Here is a 20,656-nt window from a genome sequence, read left to right as displayed (position 1 = left end):
AGGCCAAGACAATAGACACATCAAAGGATGCTCCACATTGCTAATTATTAGAGAAATGCAAATCAAAACTACAATGAGGTATCACCTCACACCGGTCAGAATAGCCATCATCACAAAATCTACAAACAATAAATGCTGGAGAGGGTGTGGAGAAAAGGGAACCCTCCTACACTGTTGGTGGGAATGTAAGCTGGTGTAGCCACTGTGGAAAACAGTATGGAGGTTCCTCAGAAAAATAAAAATAGAGTTGCTATATGATCCAGCAATCCCACTCCTGGGCATATATCCAGACAAAACTATAATTCAAAAAAGATACACGCACCCCTACGTTCATAGCAGCACTATTCACAATAGCCAATATGTGGAAACAACCTAAATGTCCATTGACAGATGAATAAAGAAGATGTGGTATTCCATATATACAATGGAGTACTACTCAGCCATAAAAAGAATTAAATAAAGCCATTTGCAGCAACATGAATGGACCTAGAGATTATCATACTAAGTGCAGTAAGTCAGAAAGAGAAAGACAAATACCATATGACATCACTTATATGTGTAATCTCAAATATGACACAAATGAACCTACCTATGAAACAGAAACAGAATCATGGACATAGAGAACAGACACGTGGTTGCCAAGGGGGAGGGGGTTGGGGGAGGGCTGCGGTGGGAGGTTAGGGTCAGCAGATGTAAACTGTTATATATAGAATGGATAAACAACAAGGTCCTACTGTACAGCACAGAGAACTGTATTCAATATCCTGTGATAAACTATAATGGAAAAGAAAAAAAAGAATGTATATGTATAACTGAATCACTTTGTTGTATAGCAGAAATTCACACAACATTGTAAATCAACTACACTTCAAAAAAAAAAGATTTAGGCACGCTCAAAACCCAGTGCTCTTACCTCTTTCCCCACTAGAGTGTAAGCTGCCTAAGAACAGAAGGTCTCCCATTTCTTTAAAAAATGTGTGAAATAATAGAGAAAATATATATTCGTCTTTGACCCCAGTCCCTGGCACAGAGCTCCTAAAACCCTGGGAATTTCCTGGGAGCGAGCAGTGTCTATGGTTCCAGTGCGGTGCCTCTGCGTGGGCTCCTGGATGGTCACCACAAAGACCAAGCCATGATCAGAAGCCTGACATTTTCAGCTCCGTCCCCAGTTCTCCAGAGAGGGGAGAGGGGCTGGAAATGGAGTTAATGATCAATCATAAGCCTTCACAGAAGCCCCCAGAAGTGCAGGGTTCAGAGCGCTTCCAGGTTGGTGATCACGTGGAGGTGTCGGGAGGGTGGTGCCTGGACAGGGCATGGACACCCGTCCCCCGCACACCTCGCCCATCTGGGTGTTCATCTCCATCCTTTACCACGTTCTTTCACAATCAACTGGTGAACAGTAGAAAGTGTTTTCCTGAGTTCTGTGGATTCAAATTGATCGAATCCGAGGAGGGGATCTTAGGAAACTCCAATTTGTAGCTGATCGGTCAGAAGCACAGGTGACAACCTGGACTTAGCATTGGCATCTGAAGTGGGGAGAGGGCAGTCTGGCAGGACTGAGCCCTCAACCTGTGGGATCTGACGCCGCCTCCAGGCAGAAAGTGTCAGAATCGAGTTATATGGTAGGACCCCAGCCCGTGCTAGCGCTGCAGGAATGCTCCGTGTGGGGAGGCCCCGACGCCTGGTGTCCGAAGCGCTGAGGGTGACAGCAGTGAGAGTCAGGAGAACACAGAAGGAGAACTGGGGTTTTCCTACTCAGGTGAACACTATCTGTGCTCACCGATATTTCTGAATTCCCCTCCTGTGGACGTTCCAGAGGATGACACATACACTCCGCATCCCACCCCACCCCCCAAGTGAGAAAAGTAGGCCCAAGCAGGCTGAGCCAATGGAAGTTGAGGATGGAACAGGTGCTGCTGCCAGGTGAGAGCATGTGAGGGCCGCCACACCTTCTTCTTTGCTGACTTCCCCTCCCAGCGAGCCCCAGAGCCTTGTCAAGATGACGCATCGGGAGGGGATGGGCCTCCTTCAGCTGAGGCCCGAGAGGCCTCTGAGGAGTAGAGGTCCCCACGTGCTGCGTGTAGTGCCGGGGGAGACCACGTTTTGCTGACTTAACGTGACAGACTTGTGGGCTTGGTCTTTACCACTTAGAGGATCCCAAGGGCCAGCCTCATCACCCACAATCTACGTCACAGACAGACAGGCAGTTATTCACGTGTTAAAATCAGAAAACTTTCTGAGTTAAAGTAATTCATTCCTCTGCAGAGTCAAAGCATGAAAGCCATGTTCAATAGTGAGAAAAAGTGTTTAAAAGACAAGTGCATGAGCTATAGATTCGTGTTTCCCTCTTCTCCCTAATCCTGGAATAGAAACTCGTGTTCATTTTTGGAGATACGAGAAGACCCCGCCAAGTGGCACCCTCGTGGTCTAAAAACAGTAATGCGTTCCCACCCCCAAATGAGCAGTTTGTTTCCATCAGTAGAATCAAATCTGTACTATGTATTGTGATGTTTATGTTTAAAATCATCTAGTAGTTAAGGACTTCCATAAATATCTGACTAGCAATTGGGCTTAAACAAACATATCACAGCCAGATAGCAGAGCTAGAAATATGCCATGGATAGTATGGTTTTGTACATTCTCTGATTTGGGAGTCTGACTATTTCGGGTTTTCCTCCCTCAGTGTTCCCAGGGTTGGCACCTCATAAAGTGGTGAACTTGCTGTGCTGCGCTTATGATTTATGTGTGCATTCGTGTCAGTGTGTGCAGGGTACAGAAGAAAACTATTCCTATGTGTATCCCTAAGGTCGCTAATGATTTAATGCCTGACACTAGTAGATTTTTATAACAAATGTTTGTTGAATGAATGAATAATCCTTGGGGTAGCTCAATCACACACTGCCAGGAAGTAGAATATCTCTGAAAGCTACAATTCTCCCTACCTGCATGGTAAAGTTGATTGCAGCCTATTATCATGTATTTACTGAGTCATCTAGTACGTGCTCCGCACTCTGCTGGGTGCAGGGGAAGGGTGGAAGGGTTCTAGCCTCAAAGAGACTAGAATTTGGGAATCAGAGCTGACAGGCATACCACTAGTCCCTCGCTACGACAACTGCAACCAAAAAAGATAATAACAAGTGTTGGCGAGGATGTGGAGAACCTGGAACCCTCACACACTGCTGGTGGGAACGGAAAATGGTGCAGGCGCTTTGGAAACAGCCTGGCAGTTCCTCAAAACGCTAAACAAAGATTTACCACATGACTTAGCAGTTCCACTCCTAGGTCTACGACTAAGAGAAACGAAAATATTTGTGCACACAGTCACTTGTATACAGATGTTCATAGCAACATTCTTCATAACTGCCCCAAAGTATAAACCATCCAAATACCCATCAACTACAAATGAATAAAGAAAATGTGGTATATCCATATAATAAATATTAATTCAGCAATAAAAAATTGTAAATAAAAAAAAGTATTGATACATGCAACAACATGGATGAGCTGTGAAAACATTACACCAAATGAAAGAAGCCAGTCACAAAGAAGGGATGCGGGGTTTCAGTCTGGGGTGACGAAAATGTTCTAAAACTGATTGCGGTGATAGTTGTACAACTCTGTGAATATACTGACAGCCACTGGATTGTACACTTTAAATGGGTGAATCACAGGGTATGTGGACTATATCTCATCAAAGCTGTTGAAAAAGTGGCAGGTGAAATTCCTGTCCCCGGGGGGGTGATAAGATGCTGCAAAGGGCTCAGGATAATAGAGGAAAATCCCAGCTCAAGAGGATCCTTCTTCGAAATCTGATGAAGAAAAAGATTCAGACTCTAAGTGCCTGAGGCTGATTACTGAGTCCCAGACGTTTAACCATGGAAATCATGCAGCCCTTTTACAAAGATCTCTTGCCTCTTTAAGAACAGAAGTTCCATTTCCCACCTCCCCAAGAATTCGTACAAAAAATCCATAAGGAAAAGCCTCTCCATTTTGCTACCCCAGGAAGGAAAGATACTTCCGTCTGTGCCTAAAGAGAATCTTTGGCACATTCAAACTCCAAGTGCAAACCAACAAACTCCTTGTCAGCCACAGAAATGTCAAACTAAATTTAATAAGCACATCCAGGAAATCTCTTCAAAGATATATTCAGGGATTCTGCAGACAGGACTTAATGGAATGAGCAAAGTAACACATTTTACAGGAAACTGTAAATGTTTTACAGTTGCCCCAGGAGAAACGAGTGAGAGAGAGACCGCCAGCTGCCCACAAAGATCCATCTCCCCTTCGTCCGGGTGCTCACAGCGTGTCAGCGAGACCACACTTCCCCACCGCTGGCAGTCAGGTGCGACCATGTGGCTGAGTCCCAGCCAGCGGGATGGGAGTGGACGCGAGCCTGCCGCTTCCTGCTGGCCCGGACAGGCTCCGGGTCTGCTCCTCCAGGCTCCCCCTCCCCTGGGCTGACTGAAGGCAGGTGTAGGATGAGACAGTAGAGGACGGCAGAGCCACGTGACAGGAGGAGGCAGCCTCTGATGGACAGGATAAAGGGAAGTTCCCTCGCCATCCACTTGAACACCTGTCTGGGACTGTCCCATCAATACGGAAAAAAATTGGGACTTCCCTGGTGGTCCAGTGGTTAAGACTCCGCGCTTCCACTGCAGCTGGTGTGGGTTCCATCCCTGGTCGGGGAACTAAGATCCCACGTGCTGCATGGCGTGGCCAAAAAAAAAAAAAAGGAGAGAACTTCCATCATGTTGCGCAGTGACACCACGGGGTCACCAGAGGGTCCACCATAGGGTTACAGCAGCTTAGCCTGTCGTAACTAATACATTAATTTTAAGAGTTCGATTCACAGTATGCAAACCTCAAAGATAAGAAAAAATTTAGATTTCACAGGATTCCACCAGAGAGATCACTTAGCTCCTCCCCACAAGGACCATTAGTAGTTTGATATTATAATCATTTTACAAAATTTTCCCCCTTGATTTCCAACTTGCTGCATAGAAAATGGCGGGATTATAGGCGATTTTAATCGCTGTTGTATTTTCATGCATTTTCTAAGTTGTCTATAAAAACCACAATGCCTCTGCAACTAAAACATTATCAAGATACACCAGAGCTCAAGAACAGATAAACAGATCAAAGAAATGGAGTAGACAGACCAGTTACAACTCACGGCATACAAGAACTTGATATATGACAATGATTACATAATGAATCAGTAGTGAAAACATAAAGTTTTAAATAAATAGTATCAGAAAAACTGACTTTCTATACAGAAAAAATTAAATTAGTTTGCTACTACCCAAGAATCACAAACAAAAACAAATTCCAAATAAGTTAAATACCCAAACGCGGAAAACAAAACCAAAGGCAGTGATTAAGGCAATGATTAAGACCGAAGGCAGTTATTTTTGTTGGTTTTGCTAACATCTATCCATGCCTAGTACAGCGTCTGGCATATATGGTCAAATAAATATCTGTTGAATGAATAAGCAGAAAAATGACAATAACTTCATAATATCAGTGAAGAAAAGAATTCCTTAAATAAGGACCCAAAAGTACAAACCGTAAGATAAAAAGGGGTAACTTGACTACATCAAAGTTAAATATTTTGTGGCAAAGTGATTATAGACAAAATTTTTAAACTACAGAAGTAGGGGAGGTATTTATAAAGCACGTGATAAAATATTAAGTCAGAACATATAAAAAGCTCTTTTCCCATTCACATTTTATCTCCAGCATAGTATAGACCGGCAACATAATATCCTGGTCAGGACTGCAGGCATTAGCTAGATTCAGACCACCTGGTTTTGAATCCTGGCTCCACTACTTCCTAGCTGTGTGACTTGGAATATTTTACTTAACCTCTCTGTGCTTCAGTTTCCATACCTGCAAAAGGATGAAGCTTTCAATGAATGGTGTTACAAAAATTGTCAGGATAAAATGAGCTAATACATTAGTTTCAATAGCTGTCAAAGAGAAATACTCAGTCAATGCTAGCTATTATTATGATTATCCTGCTTTACTTTTCTTCATATAACTTATCACTAGCTAAAAACGTATTATTTATTTATTTGTCTTCCTCTGACTAGAATATAAGATCCATAAGACAGCCTCTTCCATTGTATTCTTAGCACCTAAAACAGTGTCTGAGGTATAAAATAAATATTTGCTGGGTGAATGAGAAATCAATGTAAAAATCAATAGGAAGACAAAACACTGAGAGAAGAATGGGCTAAGGATACGAATAAATGATTCACAGAAGAGGAAACCCTAACAGCCAATAAACTTATGAAAGGGTGCTCAACCTCACCAGCAGCAAGGAAACTGAAAATGAAACCCACTTCAGATTCTACTTTTTATCCACTGACTCGCCAAACGTTTTCAAGTCTAATAATATCAGAAGAATGTGAGGAAAGGTAATATTTATATAATGCTGGTACAAGCAATCTGGAAACAATCTGGCATCTCCCCATAACTATCATCCACATCATCACTATCATCATCACCATCACCACCACCATCAACATCACCACCATCATCACTCCCACCATCATTACCACCATCATCACCATCATCACTGTCATTGTCATCATCGTCATGGTCGTTGTCAGAGCAGCTAACACTTTAGTGCACTCACCGTGTAAGCACCTTAAATATATCTACCTTGTAAATTGTCACAACCTTGTGAGGTTAAGTCCTACAATTATAGTTAATCCCATTTTATAGAAGAGGAAACTGCAAGACATAGAGGTTAAGTAACTTGCTGAAAATCACAGCTAAATAATGGCAGAGCCAAGGACTCAAATCAGCCAATCAGGCTCCAGGATTCAGGTAAATACTTCAATATATCGTCTCTTGTTTATGCGTTTCCACTGGATGAATATCTACTTAGATATTTATTGGCAATCTTGAGATCTTCTTTGGGGAATGACCTCCTCTTTTGTGAACATTTTTTTTTTTTTTGCGATACGCGGGCCTCTCACTGTTGTGGCCTCTCCCGTTGCGGAGCACAGGCTCCGGACGCGCAGGCTCAGCGGCCATGGCTCACGGGCCCAGCCGCTCCGCGGCATGTGGGATCCTCCCGGACCGGGGCACAAACCCGCGTCCCCTGCACACACAAACCCGAAGCCGCTGTGAACACTTTTTATTAGCCTAGTTGTCTTTTTTTGAATGGTAACAGATCTTCAGTGTGTGTGTGTGTGTGTGTGTGTGTGTGTGTGTGTGTGTGTGTTTGGGATACCAAATCACTTTATTTAGAGGGAAATGCACTACCCAGGAGAGAAAATACATGAGGCAGTTTCAGCACAGTTTATGAAAAAGGTAACCCAAAGCAGCATCACAGTGCCCAGGTGATGGAAAAGAACTCACAGCCACAGCTGCGGGGCAGGTGGCTGCGGCAGACTCAAACTCTCCTGGGTACTGGCCACAGGCTGTTCTCATGCTGGACTGGGGCACCCATCTGATACAAGCTGATCACCCGGCCGCCCAACTCAAGAACGGATTTTATCTATAGTTCAGGTTCTTGAAGGCCCACGAGTGAGTCTGTTTTGTCAGTGGCTCATGTGTGCGACTCCAGTCACGACTTCTTCACCTGCTTCCTGCACAAGCGTGATGCACAGTCCAGAGCAAGAAGCTAACCTTGCCACTGTCATCACCTGGCTTTGTCACGGTCTGACCTCCAGCAGGATTTCAGCCACCTCTTCAACGCGGGAGCTTCATCCCTTGCTCTGTACCTTCCTTCCCCTCCTGGGGCTGATGGAGGAAACACCTGTCAGAAGTTCTTTAAAGCCACATCATCTCTGGTCAAAGCAGTACGTCACGGAGAAGCCCTTGGAGGGTTCCGAGCTCAAAGCTGCCCTAGAAGTTTATGATCAGTGAGGGGCAGAAACCTGACAATGATCCTTATCATTATAAAGGTCAGCCAAGGAGGCAGGCAGCAGTAGCTACTGAGGCTGGAGCATTGGGTAGAGGTCACGGTAGGACCAGCCAACAATTCCAGTATTTCCATGGGTGTCAGCAGCAGAGGGTGGCTGGCTCCCGGCAGTGGCTGACCAATAAGCCCTGAGCAATCCGGGCCCAGCCGGAGTAGGACCTAGATGATTCCCTTTGCTAGCTTCTGGTCTAGAGTTTGCTAACCAATTCCCCTTTATTAGAGATTGGGCTGTTTCCAAGGTTTTAGTTCTTTTCCCTCTTACTATAATCTAAATGTGGGAAAATACGTTCTCTCTCATTAGCCTTCTCTTTCCACAAGTATTTCATTATTATTCAACACATTTGGGGCCTACTTCCCATAAAAACCCAATTCTAATAAGAGTTAATGTTAACTCATCATAAAATTTTATCAATACTCATTGGCCAGAAACCAGTCTAGCGTGAAATTTAGTTTGTGAAGTAAGACCTGTCTTTGCAGATTATCCAAGATCAGAATAAAGGACGAAATATGTAAACTGCTCCTAAAAATTGTTTGGATATCTTTAAGATCACTACATGTAACTGAAAAACTACATTCAAATTGCCCAGCTATTCCACAAGCAAATTTCTTAAAGGCTTACTTCCTTGCATCTTAGGTAAAACTGTTCCAAAAGATAAAATGTTGAACAAAACAAGCAGAAAAATCAAGTTTTCTAAAAAGGTTGAGCTTGTTGGCAGAGTATAACCTTCAAGACAGTCTAGATTAGTGAAAAACTACCCTATTTCCTACAGCCTTTTCTTACTCACGCTCACAAATGTTTTTCTGATAGAAGAATAGCCCATTCACACCAGCTCCTACTTCTATGACTTTTCTCATATCTGGGCCTTTCAGAGTTTACTGAAGGAAGATGATTAACAAGTTAAAAAAAATGTTTTTTTTTCTGGCTGAGATTCATTTCAATATTGTATTAGCGCTGTTATAGATAATAAGATTAATGTGTCAGCAAAGTTCACAATTCAGTGTGCTTTTCAAATGATATTCCTATTTGTGAATTCTCTTGCTAAATCCAATACTCATTTTTTACTCTCTCTTTTGTATATTCCAATGCTGCCCATGGACCTACTCAATTCTTTCATTAAATGAACGTTCCAAATGAACGTGGCAAAATATTAGGCTTCCCTCTCCCCTAGAAAAATCTGGTGAAGAAGTAAGGGGCAAGACATGCCCGGCGGGGAAGGCAAATCACTGTCTCAGGCGGTTACATCTGCGAGGAGGGGCCAGGAGGCGCCAACAGCAAGAAGGTGATGGTCAAATCCCATCTAGGCTGGAGGGATTCCAGGGACCCATGGCTCCAAAGGGGTAGAAACACCGGAACAGAGAAAACACCAGCTCGACCTCGAGTGGAAGGGCTGAGCGATGGTTCTGGGATATGGGACCAAGTACAAAGGCCAGAAACGGGATGCAGAGAAAACATGATATCAGTGGACAGTCAAGGGTCAGAGGCCAAGCAGAGGTCGCACAGGTGTCTCTCTTCGCCAGGAATCACAAAGGTGGACTTGGAGTCCTCAAATACAAAGGACAGGACCTCCCGGATCCAGAAGGGAGCCAGAGGTCACGGTCCACTTGGCGGTGGCAGAGGAAAGAGACAAGGACATTTTTTAAAACCACAAGCAAATGCAAACTATTATATACAGAATGGATAAACAACAAGGTCCTCCTGTAGAGCACAGGGAACTGTATTCAATATCCTGCGACAAACCACAATGCAAAAGAATACGAAAAAGAATATGTATAACTTTGCCATACAGCAGAAATTAAAACAACGTTGCAAATCAACTATACTTCATTAAGATAAATTAAGAAAATAAAATAAATGTAAAAGGCACAGAAACACCCCAGGGCTCAGAGAAAGTGTCTAATAGAGAAAGAACAGCCGGCAGTGCCTAGAAGTACAGCTTAAAAGTGGGACAAGCCAGGAGGTGGGCAGGACAGGGATCTCTCTTCTGCCTACATTTATCTTGCCCCCTGACCTTTGGGCTATGGAAGCAGAAAGTCAATCCAAGGAGCTCTGGGGGCTTGACAGCACCCGTGGCACAAGGTCTGTGGTCCTTATCCCTGAGGGTAGGGACCAGGCCCAGGACCACGTGTGTACTTGTTAAATCCCTGTTAGATTTGAGAGCCAAATGCTTCAATTTCCCGACAAGACACTCCTACCCAGAGAGATGCACTGACCAGTATTCCAACATCCAACTGAGGGTGAGTGACAGGACTTTCTTGATTCCTGGTTTAATACTCATTTCCACACACCACACCACCTCCTTAAAACTTGTTATCTGGAAAGCTTTTAAAGATATTTATGAAGAAATATTCTGGAGAAGTGCTATACACATCCTAGGATACTCATTTCAGCGCTGTCTGTTAGCACAAAAGATTGGAAACAATCTCATGATCTATGAACAGGGGACAGATTAAATGAGAAATGGGACATCCATTCAACAATGGCATGCAGCCTTTTAAAAAATGAGGTTGGGGGAATTCCCGGTGGTCCAGTGGTTAGGACTCCACACCTTCACTGCCGAGGGCCTGGGTTCAATCCCTGGTCAGGGAACTAAGATCCCACAAGCTGTGCAGAACGGCCCAAAAAATAAATAAAAAATGAGGGTGGTCTGTGGGTTTTGATATATAATATATATGCAAGGATTTCCAAGATACACTGTTAGGTGAAAAATCAAGGTGCAGCAACGGAACGACACATTCCCACTGCTGGTGAATGTCCATGCACACGTAAGCATGCCCATGCACGCATGCACCTGCCCCGCATCCTTGTACGTGTACAGAATGCCACCAGGAGGACGTGCCAAGAACTGGCATCAGGAGCTGCTCACAGGGAGGGAAGCTCAGGGCTGGCAGAGTGAGACTTCCTTTTCACTGGATACCCTTTTTGTGCCTTTTGAAGTTTGTACCATAGGCTCATACTACCTATTCGAAAAATAATAATTAAAAAAAGGTGTCTACAAAAGCAAAGGTAATATACAGATGTTCTATTAGTTAGTGTACAGGTCGAGCTGTGCGGGTCGAGTCCCAAAATAACAGCAGCATGGGACACAGAAGCCCACGTCGCGCTCACAGGAAAGTCTCGCTTCCCTCAGTGGGGAAGTTCTGCCGGAAGAAGATCCTTCACCTGCTCTCGGCCATCCCCAGGATCCCTGGGATGTGTGCCGGGCTCACCTGGTCCACGGAGACTTACCATCTCAAACAAGCACACCCTGGCCCTGCTCCTTTGGAAGAAGGGGCCACTAACGGCCTCAGCCACTGGGACCCAACAACAGGAGACTGAACAGACGAGGATATTCTATTATCTCCACAGAGTCATATGACGGACTAGCCAGCCAGTTCCCGTGACTCCGGAGAAGGCTCTGTAACACCCTGGAAAGATGGTCCTGGCACATCAAGTGACAAACAGGAATTTCCAGTACCAGAGGAGCAGTATATTTGCATTTTTGTAAATATATATGAATTGGAAAATGTGTAAACGAATATGCCAAGTCATTGTCTTTTTGCTTGGTGATACATTCTAATGTTCCATTTTAGAAATGATGCATTTTTGCAAAAAGGTTTTTTTAAAAACTTCAACTGGAAAAATAAAAAAGGAACTCTGCTTTCAGGGGCTCTTTCTTCAGTTTCTTTAAAATGTTAATAAATACCCACAGGCAGTAAAGAGCAAGTATCTACCCCACCGCCAAATACTAAATGAAGAAATTGTGGGAAAGTATCATAGTAACTGAGTTGCCATCTTTCTCTGGGAAAGCAGTATATGAACTTGACCATGGAGTGAACGCAGAATAGAGGAGCCCATATTCCCCTGGCGTGTGCGTTCAAGCCAGCAATAGAAGTGCAATGTGCTTACAAAACAGAATTTGCAAAGGTAAATCCCAGCTCAGCTTGGGGCCCGCACCGGGTGACCATGTGCTGGGTTCTCTCCCGTGACGGGCCACCAACTGAGAGGAACTCAAAGCGTCACCGAGAAGCGCTACCCGTGGCGGGCGCTCCACAGGCCGGGCCGTGGAGCTGGGGTACCGGGTACTGAGGGGCTGACGCGGCTTCCTCCAGCAGTGCTACCACCCAGAGATGTTCAGTAACCGGATTCCTAAGCCCACGTTGCTTCTTACAAAAATCTGACTTGGTGGAGGCGTGAACGACAGCAGTGCGGGAGGGAAAGGATGCTGGCGTGTGACAGGCTACTGTGGGCTACATGGAACTCGAACCAGAAAGGAGAAGAGACAGCCAGAAAAGAAGCATTGAAGAAAAAGGATCTTATTGCAACTACTGATGCTATCATTAAACGCAGTCCTTTGACAAGACCAAAAGACAAACTCCGGAAGGGTCTTCTATAATCGAGGTGCAATGTCTTTTAAAACAAAGAAATATATGCATTTATTTCCTTTTAAATTCACTGACATTTATTAGGTTGGCCCAAAAGTTCATGTGGGTTTTTCCATCACATCTAACGGAAAACCCAAAGGAACTTTCTGGCCAACCCAATAGTATGCCCATTACGCTGGTGAATCTTGGCTCCAGAGGCACTGAAGCTGGTAATCTACAACATATGGGGGGATGAACTTGAAACATTATCAAACAAACTGCTCTGTATTGAGAGTCCACTAGACCACGCAGCTTGTGAACAGGCAGGGGTCGGACAGTCAGACAGCAAGAGGCCCCAAGACCTAAATCTGAATCCAAGATGTGGCCTGGGCAAGTTATTTAAACCTGGAGAGGCCTTAGTCTCCTCACCTGTTATTATAATGATTCAGTGAGAAAAAAAAAAAAATGTATATACAAGGAAAGAAGCCCATAGCAGGAGGAGTTCAAAAGATGAGCTATCATTTTCCCATGCTGGGTCCTATACAGCAAAGAGCACAACTAAGAATGCCACAGTCCACATCCTTCAAAAGCAGAATTAGGAAAAGGAAATCCTTCACGTCTTCATAATGCACACAGGGGAACATCTTTTAAGTTAGAAGTTAGCCTGTCAGTGAAGATGGGGAACCACTGGAATCCACTCAAGTGACCTTTATGAAGCTACCTATGTGTGCAATTCCCAGATATTACAATGATTGGGGTCTGTGTGAGCAGACAGGTAGACACATGTCTCGTGTTCTATAGGCATGTTTTGAGGTGCCAGCCTTGTTTATTATCTCCTTCTCTGAAAACTACTTTGATTCCAGACCTCCCTGAAGACCTGGCCCTAAATGGCCATGTTGTACCACGTGACAACCCCCTCCGGCTGCCGGCTCACCCTCTGCCACCCCTGCCTGGACTCAGCCTGCTGGTAGCAGACTGATGGAGGGAAGGCTAGACAGACAGACAGACCCGCCTTCCTGACCTGCTGGTCCTCAATTCTAATAAATTTCAGCCATGCTTTATTTCAAGACAACCTACTGTATGTGTAAAATAAAATCTTTTATGTGAGCCAGTGTGTAGATGTTACACATACATGTTAAACAAGAGACACCAGGAGTTCTTTGGAGGTCCAGTGGTTAGGACTCAGCGCTTTCACTGCTGAGGGCGTGGGCTCAATCCCTGGTTGGGGAACTAAGATCCCACAAGCTGCGTGGTAAGGCCAAAGGAAAAAAAAAAAAAAAAAAAAGAAGAGAGAGACACCAAAAACTCTGTTCCCACCTACAACGCACCATGTGACCCTGGAGAAGTCACTTACCTAGGAGCCAGAGCTTCCTTCCTGTAAAACAAGGGTTTGCCTGAGAAGATGGCTGGGAGACAGAGCGACTGGTGGAAAGGCACGTGTGAAGGATACACTCAGTAAGGGTCCCAGGGCCTTCGCCAGGGGTTGTCACCCTCAGTGCTAATGACCAGAGAAGGTGTCATGAAAGAAAGCACACCGGAGCTGGACCTTGAACTTGGAGAAGAGGCAGAGGTCAGAGGATTAAGAGACCACTCTCAGAGGGACACTGAGGGAGGCTGTGGCCTATGGGGGGAGCAGAGGATGGACGCCAGTAAATCCCTTTGGTGAACAATGATGTCTGACATTGAGTTGGAAGTTGTTTTCTGCCCTAGGCTATAATCAAATCCCTGCACTCTTGATTCACTAAAGCTTCAGCAAATGCTGTGCAGGACAACCCTGCATTAGTGGTTCCTGCCAGGGGAGGGGGATGAAAGAGAGCTGACTGGATTCCACCAGGGTCAAAGGTCTGGGGAGAAATGCTATAGGACCCAAAGCATTAGGAGCTAGTGATGGGGCAGCTGGGGCCACATGGACATGCTGGAGAACCACGAAAACCTCGGTCCCCACGAGACCGCCACAAATACGTATGAGCTTGAGCCATTTTGTTAGATATTAAAGAAAAAAGTGATCCTGGAAAGTTAAAGGATGTGGAAACACTTGAGTTTTAGGAAAATTGGAAGAAAAATCCTACCAGCTTCTAGACTAAAAACAAGTCAAAACAAAGAAAAAGAATACAGCTACCTATAAAAGAAAGAGAAGAAGACTGGCAGAGAAACATCTGTTCCACTAAATGCTAGAAGATAATAAAACAATGTTTCTGGAGTCTGAAGGAAAACGATTATCACAGAATTACACTTACACCCAGACTCTGGTTCATGCGTGAGAGCAAAAAGAGGCATCTTCAGACATATAAGAAGTTAGAAAATATATCATCCACCTACTCTAATAAAAAAATTAAGGGAGAAAATAATCAAAGAAGAAAAGGAGGGGGTGTAGTTTATAAGAAATAGTGGTAAGCAATGAAAACAGTAATGGAGTCAGGAAAGTTTAAGAAGTTTTTGATACTATGGATGTGACTGTAATGTTAATAGTTAAGAAAAAAACTTTAATATGACATAAGGGCAAAAATAAAAGAAGGCACACGGAATTGAAATTTCAGATTATTTCAGCAAAATCTAGGACATGTAAAGGAAGGAGAAATCCAAACATCCTACATGGTTCGTCTTGTTTGGTAGTACACAGAATATTTTGGACATTGGTTAATTTTTGACATTGATAGAGAAATACAGAAAAAAAGCAAGCTTGCTTGAACTTTAATGATAATTCCTAGAAGAAGAAAAATAGGATATAGAGCTCCTAAACCACTAGAAGGAGGAAAAGAAAAAGGAAGAATGGAAACTTGACATATTCTGCAAAACACAAGAATAAGGAAATATTTTGAGTACTGAGAAGGCTTAAAAAATTCAAAGGCAGGATATGATCTGAGCTGTCCAACACAATGGCCATGACCCACATGGGGCTATTAAATTTAAATGAATTTAAAATGAATAAAATTTAAAAGTCGTCTCCTAAGTCACACTGGTCACAAGTGGCCAGTGACCTCTGTATTGGACATTTCCATCACCACAGAAAGGTCTAGCAGACAACACTCACAGTCAGTGCAAAATACAACGTAATATGAGTCTATGTAAAGTATGATCCTATTTATGCTAAATATACATTTATATATACATATAAACAGATAAATATAAATGCAAATTGTTAGTGGAAAGTAATAGATAACAAAAGCGTCTGTGTATAAAGTACGACCTTATTTATGTAAATATGTGTGTAGGTGTATATATATATGTATATAAATATAAATAAGTCTGACTTGATTACACTGTCAATAGTGGTAGCTCTTAGAAATGAGATGATGGGGGCTTTTACTCTCCATATATTTTACTGTATTTTTTTTTTTTTTTTTTCTTCAGTATGTGGGCCTCTCACTGTTGTGGCCTCTCCCGTTGCGGAGCACAGGCTCCGGACACGCAGGCTCAGCGGCCATGGCTCACGGGCCCAGCCGCTCCGCGGCATGTGGGATCTTCCCGGACCAGGGCATGAACCCGCGTCCCCAGCATCTGCAGGCGGACTCTCAACCACTGCGCCACCAGGGAAGCCCTGTTTGCATTTTTAATAAGCATATTTTACAGGACAATGAGTAAAAGTCATTTACATATTTTCAATGGGAGTAACCGCAAACCAACCAACCAACCTCCTTCTTGAACTTGGTACAGAACCTGGTTCCAACCCCAGGGTTAACCCAGTAACTAACTCGAACTCGTAAATATCTACTGTGTACACTCAGGTTAATAAACAATTTCAAGATGGCACAGTAGGTGGCCTATACTTGGAGACTTTCTAGAGTTTAGCCAAGCTCTGCAAGAAGTTTGTTCTGGGCCTCAGGGTGATGTCACCCTTTCAGATGTTAAGCCTGAACCGACATTTGATACTTTTAAATGTCATTCCCTAAACTGGGAGGTTGCTTGAGCAAAGGCTGTTAGCTCACCTTTCCATTTAGATTTTTATACTATTGATAACAGATCACGTTTCAGAGGAACAGCTCTGAATTAGCCCTTAAGTTTTCCAGGACAAGAAGAATCTCTGGAGAGTTACAGTAATTTTTTGCATCTTCCCACCGACTCTACAGTTGACTAAGGAGAAGTTCCCACTGCCCATCTCAACAACAGATAAAATCAGAACTAACAACACAGTGCACACAGAATAACTTCCATTTTTCCTCTTTAAATTGGGGGTAAGAAAAGAGAGGTTAGGGTCTCTATGCAAAGAATTCCAAAGTTTAAATTTTAATCTTTCCCAAATACCGATCTTTAATTTTTCTAAGAAAAATAACTTATTTAAAATGTCTGGGAATACCCCTCAAATACCAAAACTACTTCAGATCTACCCCAGGGAATAATTTGGTCATTTATCTGCCAACATAGGCACCTTCATATATGCTTATTTTATTCCCTATGTAAATATTCTTGGTAGCTGTCTCTATTCATCTCAGTGAATAATGAGGGCAAGGCTCTCTGCGTGAAAAGGAGATGAAACACATCAGTTCATCCAGGAACTATGCATTCTGCAAGCCAGTGTTGGTAAAGCAAGGAGAGAGATTTGCCAACTTGAATGCTAATTTCATGTAGGGCCAACTGTGTGCTCCCGTTTCCAGCATGGGGCAGTAACTATGTTTAATGCGGGGTAAGCAGGCTAAGAGATAAAGACCAGGACCCACTCTATTTTACAAACGGAGAAGACGCAGATCAACAGGGCAAGGAGAAGAAGACAAGTGAAGGTAATTCTTACCTATGTAGACAGATTACCTTAGAACATTTTTTTTGGGGGGGGGGGCCCACGCTGCGCGGCAGGCAGGACCTTAGCTCCCTGACTAAGGATTGAACCCGTGTCCCCTGCAGTAGAAGTGCAGAATTCTAACCACTGGACCGCCAGTCCTACCTTAGAACTTTTAATATGCTTTAAAGTTTTCAAGATCCCTCAAACGCTTTACAAAGACACACTTCCCCTAACTGTAAATCATGTGCTCAAGCAATATTTAAAGCATGTTTCTCGGTAATCCTCTGTCGGTCTACTTCTAATTGCTGCATATCGTTTGAAGATAATAAAGCTACACTTTTTTGAATTTAGTCTTGCTAATTAAAATGGACAATCCCTGCCCTCCCCCATGATTTTTGGAATTCATGAAATCTGGGTAGTGGTGTGCCACTTTCATACTTGGGTGGACCAAAAAGTTAAACGAAGAGCACATTTTCCACAAAAAATAAGATACAGAGATAGTGAGATGCAAGTATTTTATAATATGTCAGCCATTGCTTTTAACTGAACAAAAGTCATATTTCATTTATGGACTTCTGGCATTATCCACAAAATGAAATACCTGTTTTAACTCATAAAATAAAATTCTACAAAAATGGAAGAAAAGCATACACAGTAGTATTTACATTGTGCGGACAAAAGAGTCTAATTTGGTAATTTCCTTTTCCCTGAGGCTCCAGTTTTAATATGTCTAAGACAGCCAGTAAATACATTATACTCAATAGTGTGGGTGAATTAATTCTTATAGGCCACAAGGGTACTATTTAGTAAATGACTACTTTGTGCACTGACCCATACCTAATGGCCTCAAAGTGATAACTCACCTTTAAAAGGTAAAGTGTGTACATACCCATTCCTCCAAAGCCTCATTATTTGTCACCTGATTAAACTGGTGGAATGAAGAGGCCAGGTGTCAAAAAGAGGAGTCTTTCAAATTTTAACATTTACAAACTTGAGCAACTTAAGAAAAAAATCTAGGTTTCCACTGAGCCGTATCGTCAGTACCCGAGCCAAATAAAACACAATTACTCCCCCAAATTTGGCACACAGCATCTGAATTCAAATCCAGAAAAGAAGTCCAACTAGCACAGCAACTTGGATTTTCACTAATCTCCTTACATTTTAATAGACTACAATAAACCCATTACAACCATTTCTTCCTTCTACAAGCTGAAATCATGTTATCTGTTCCTGGTGAAAACCTTTCAGTCCACTGAGCAGCTCTAATTTTGAGTAACTGTGCTAACATATAATTAATGTGCCCATGTACAAAACTGAAAATGTCTGAAGAAGGCATGGAAATGCTTCTGGGTGCTAATCTGGGAACTTCGCACAGCCTCCTGCAAGCTTCCCAGGGGGCAGGTCCTGATCAATGGGTACACAGATGAGTAATTCTCTGTACCATGGACATTCTTGACTGTATAAGCAAAGAAGTACATAATCAAACCTTCCAAAGGATGAAGAACAACAAACAGACATTACAGTGGAGAAGGCAGACATCCAGGGCCTTTGCCAGAAAGACAGGAGCTAAAGTTTTTGGGTAATGCAACATATTTGCATCTGGGCCCATTGCTGGCACCAGGGCCACTGTTTCAATAACATATCTATATTTAACTACCTATCACAGACAAATTTCTATCACTGCACAAACAGAAGTCGAGCTCAGATGTCTGCAGAATTTCCTTTCCTCTCTCAAAAAAAAACATTCTAGACCAGACTGATAACATTCTGTACTTGCAGCTGCCACTGAAAAATATTCATGCCAATGAAAGATACATTTAGTCAGCTTTTCTTTTTCTTGATCTTTTAATATTTTATAACACATTAAAGCTCAAAGTTCCTTTCTTAAACAAATCTTCAAGCAGACGTTAAATAGAATGCAAATACTTTACACTTTAAATCATCAATCATTTAAAGAATCCTCTCCATGAACTGAATAAATAAGCCATCTGTGACTACGGCCTCCCTATCATGTTTTTAAGCTGACCCACTTCTTCCCCGGTCACCATGGTTTGTAAAATCTCACTTCTAAGGGGATGAGTGCTCGGTGCCAGCTCATAGTTCGCATTCAACTCGGTAAAACGGTAACGTAAACCCCAGGCAGCATTTAAAATGACCTCCTCTACCTACAAAAACAGAACTTCAATACCCTCCCCCCCCCCACCGGAAGCAATCTTTTCTCCAACCGGAGAGCAAATCAAGTCTGCGAGGGAGAAAATGAGCCAGTTAAAGGAGGAAGAAACCTGATCAGGTGTTAAAACGCATGGCTCTGGACATCAACCAGCAAGCAGGATCGGGTCCGGTCGGCGGGAGCTGCTCCCCAAGACTGAGCTGAAATCAAGGTCGGACCCGCTTCTAGAGATGCTGACCCACTTCTAGAGATGGGACCCGCTCGGCGGCGGCGAACCTGCGCGTCCCCAGGAGCCTGGCCGGGACCCCCGGCGCCCCCGGCCCGGCCCGGCGCGGCACAACTTTCCGCAGCTCCCCCGCCAGCGGCGCCGAAACGGGCAGGCGCGAATCTCAAGCCGCTCCCCGCCATCAGCGGCTCTTTTCTCCCGGTGGTGGTGGCGGCTGGGGGAGGGGTGGGAGGACTTCAGGAGAGGATGACAAGGAGCGGAGAGAGGAGGACCACTTCCCACCGGCCAGGCCGCCACAAAGGGAAGGGCGCCGCGCCCCCCTCGGTGTCACCGAGTCTCACGCCTGACGGGATGGGAACGCGCGAGGGCCGGCGGGCCGCGCGGCAGGTGACAGCGGCGTGGGGGGTCCCCGCGCCTCCCCGCCCACCCGGGGCCTCGCCTCCGCCGCGCGGCTCCGCGAGCGAGACGCGCCCCCCGGACCTCCCGCCGCCCGTGAGCCCCGCGAAAGCCACGCGGGTGGCCTCCCGCCGCTCAGCGGTGCGGCCGCCGCGCCCCGGAGCCGGCGCCCGCGAGGAGCCCCGAGCGCGCCTACCCCTTGGCGTGCTCCGTCTCCTCCTCATTGTCCCCGTCGATCCCGCACGTGTCCTGGTCGTCCAGCTCCAGGCTCTGCTGGCTTGCCGCGGACTCGCTGTCCTCCGCCATCGCGGCGGCGCGGGCTGGGGCGGCGCTCCGGGAAGCTGGCGCTGAGGGCCGGCGCAGCGGAGGCGGCGCAGCGAGCAGCTCCCTCTAGCGCCGCCCGCCGTCTCCTCAGAGCCCGAGCCGCAGGCGTGCCCGCCCCTCCTCGCCCCGCCCCTCCTCGAATGGCTCCGCCCCGCCCCCCGGGCCCGCCCCCTGCGGCCCGGTTGGGTGGCGGGCGGTCCGCGCGACCCCGCGGCCCGGGGTAGGGAGCGGGCGGGGCGGAGGGTAGTAGGGGTGGTCGCGACCAGCTGCGCGCAGGAGCGTGGTCCTGGATCCCGGCCGGTGCCTGAACCCTGCGCTCGCCTCTGAATGGCGCAACCTGAAGACCCCGAATCCTGAGTCTTCGTTTTGGGAGCACAGGCAATGCGATTTTACATCTCTTCGTATTAGGAAGACTTTTAACTCTTTGCAGGAAATTCTTACGCAGCGGTAGGCGTGCCAAGACCACTGGTTTCCAGAACCCTAACCCCCGCCCTTCACCTCATCCCCAACCACGTACGCTTTGTAAAAGTTCCATTTCATATGTCGCTG

The 20,656-nt window shown here is 45.0% G+C and overlaps 1 protein-coding gene across 1 annotated transcript in view; it reads right to left on the bottom strand.

The window, feature by feature from the left end:
• NMT2 (N-myristoyltransferase 2) overlaps nt 1-20,199 on the bottom strand; it is a 56,746-nt gene extending 36,547 nt beyond the window's left edge. The window contains exon 1 of the mRNA XM_032622285.1: nt 19,980-20,199. Within this exon, the coding sequence (XP_032478176.1) occupies nt 19,980-20,089 (110 nt within the window). The 5' untranslated portion in view covers nt 20,090-20,199. The remainder of the gene's footprint in view (nt 1-19,979) is intronic.
• Nucleotides 20,200-20,656: the final 457 nt, after the last annotated feature.

The sequence above is a fragment of the Phocoena sinus genome, chromosome 2 (genome assembly GCF_008692025.1).
Source record: "Phocoena sinus isolate mPhoSin1 chromosome 2, mPhoSin1.pri, whole genome shotgun sequence".
Classification (NCBI taxonomy): Eukaryota; Metazoa; Chordata; class Mammalia; order Artiodactyla; family Phocoenidae; genus Phocoena; species Phocoena sinus.
This window is presented reverse-complemented; position numbering and strand designations above follow the sequence as displayed.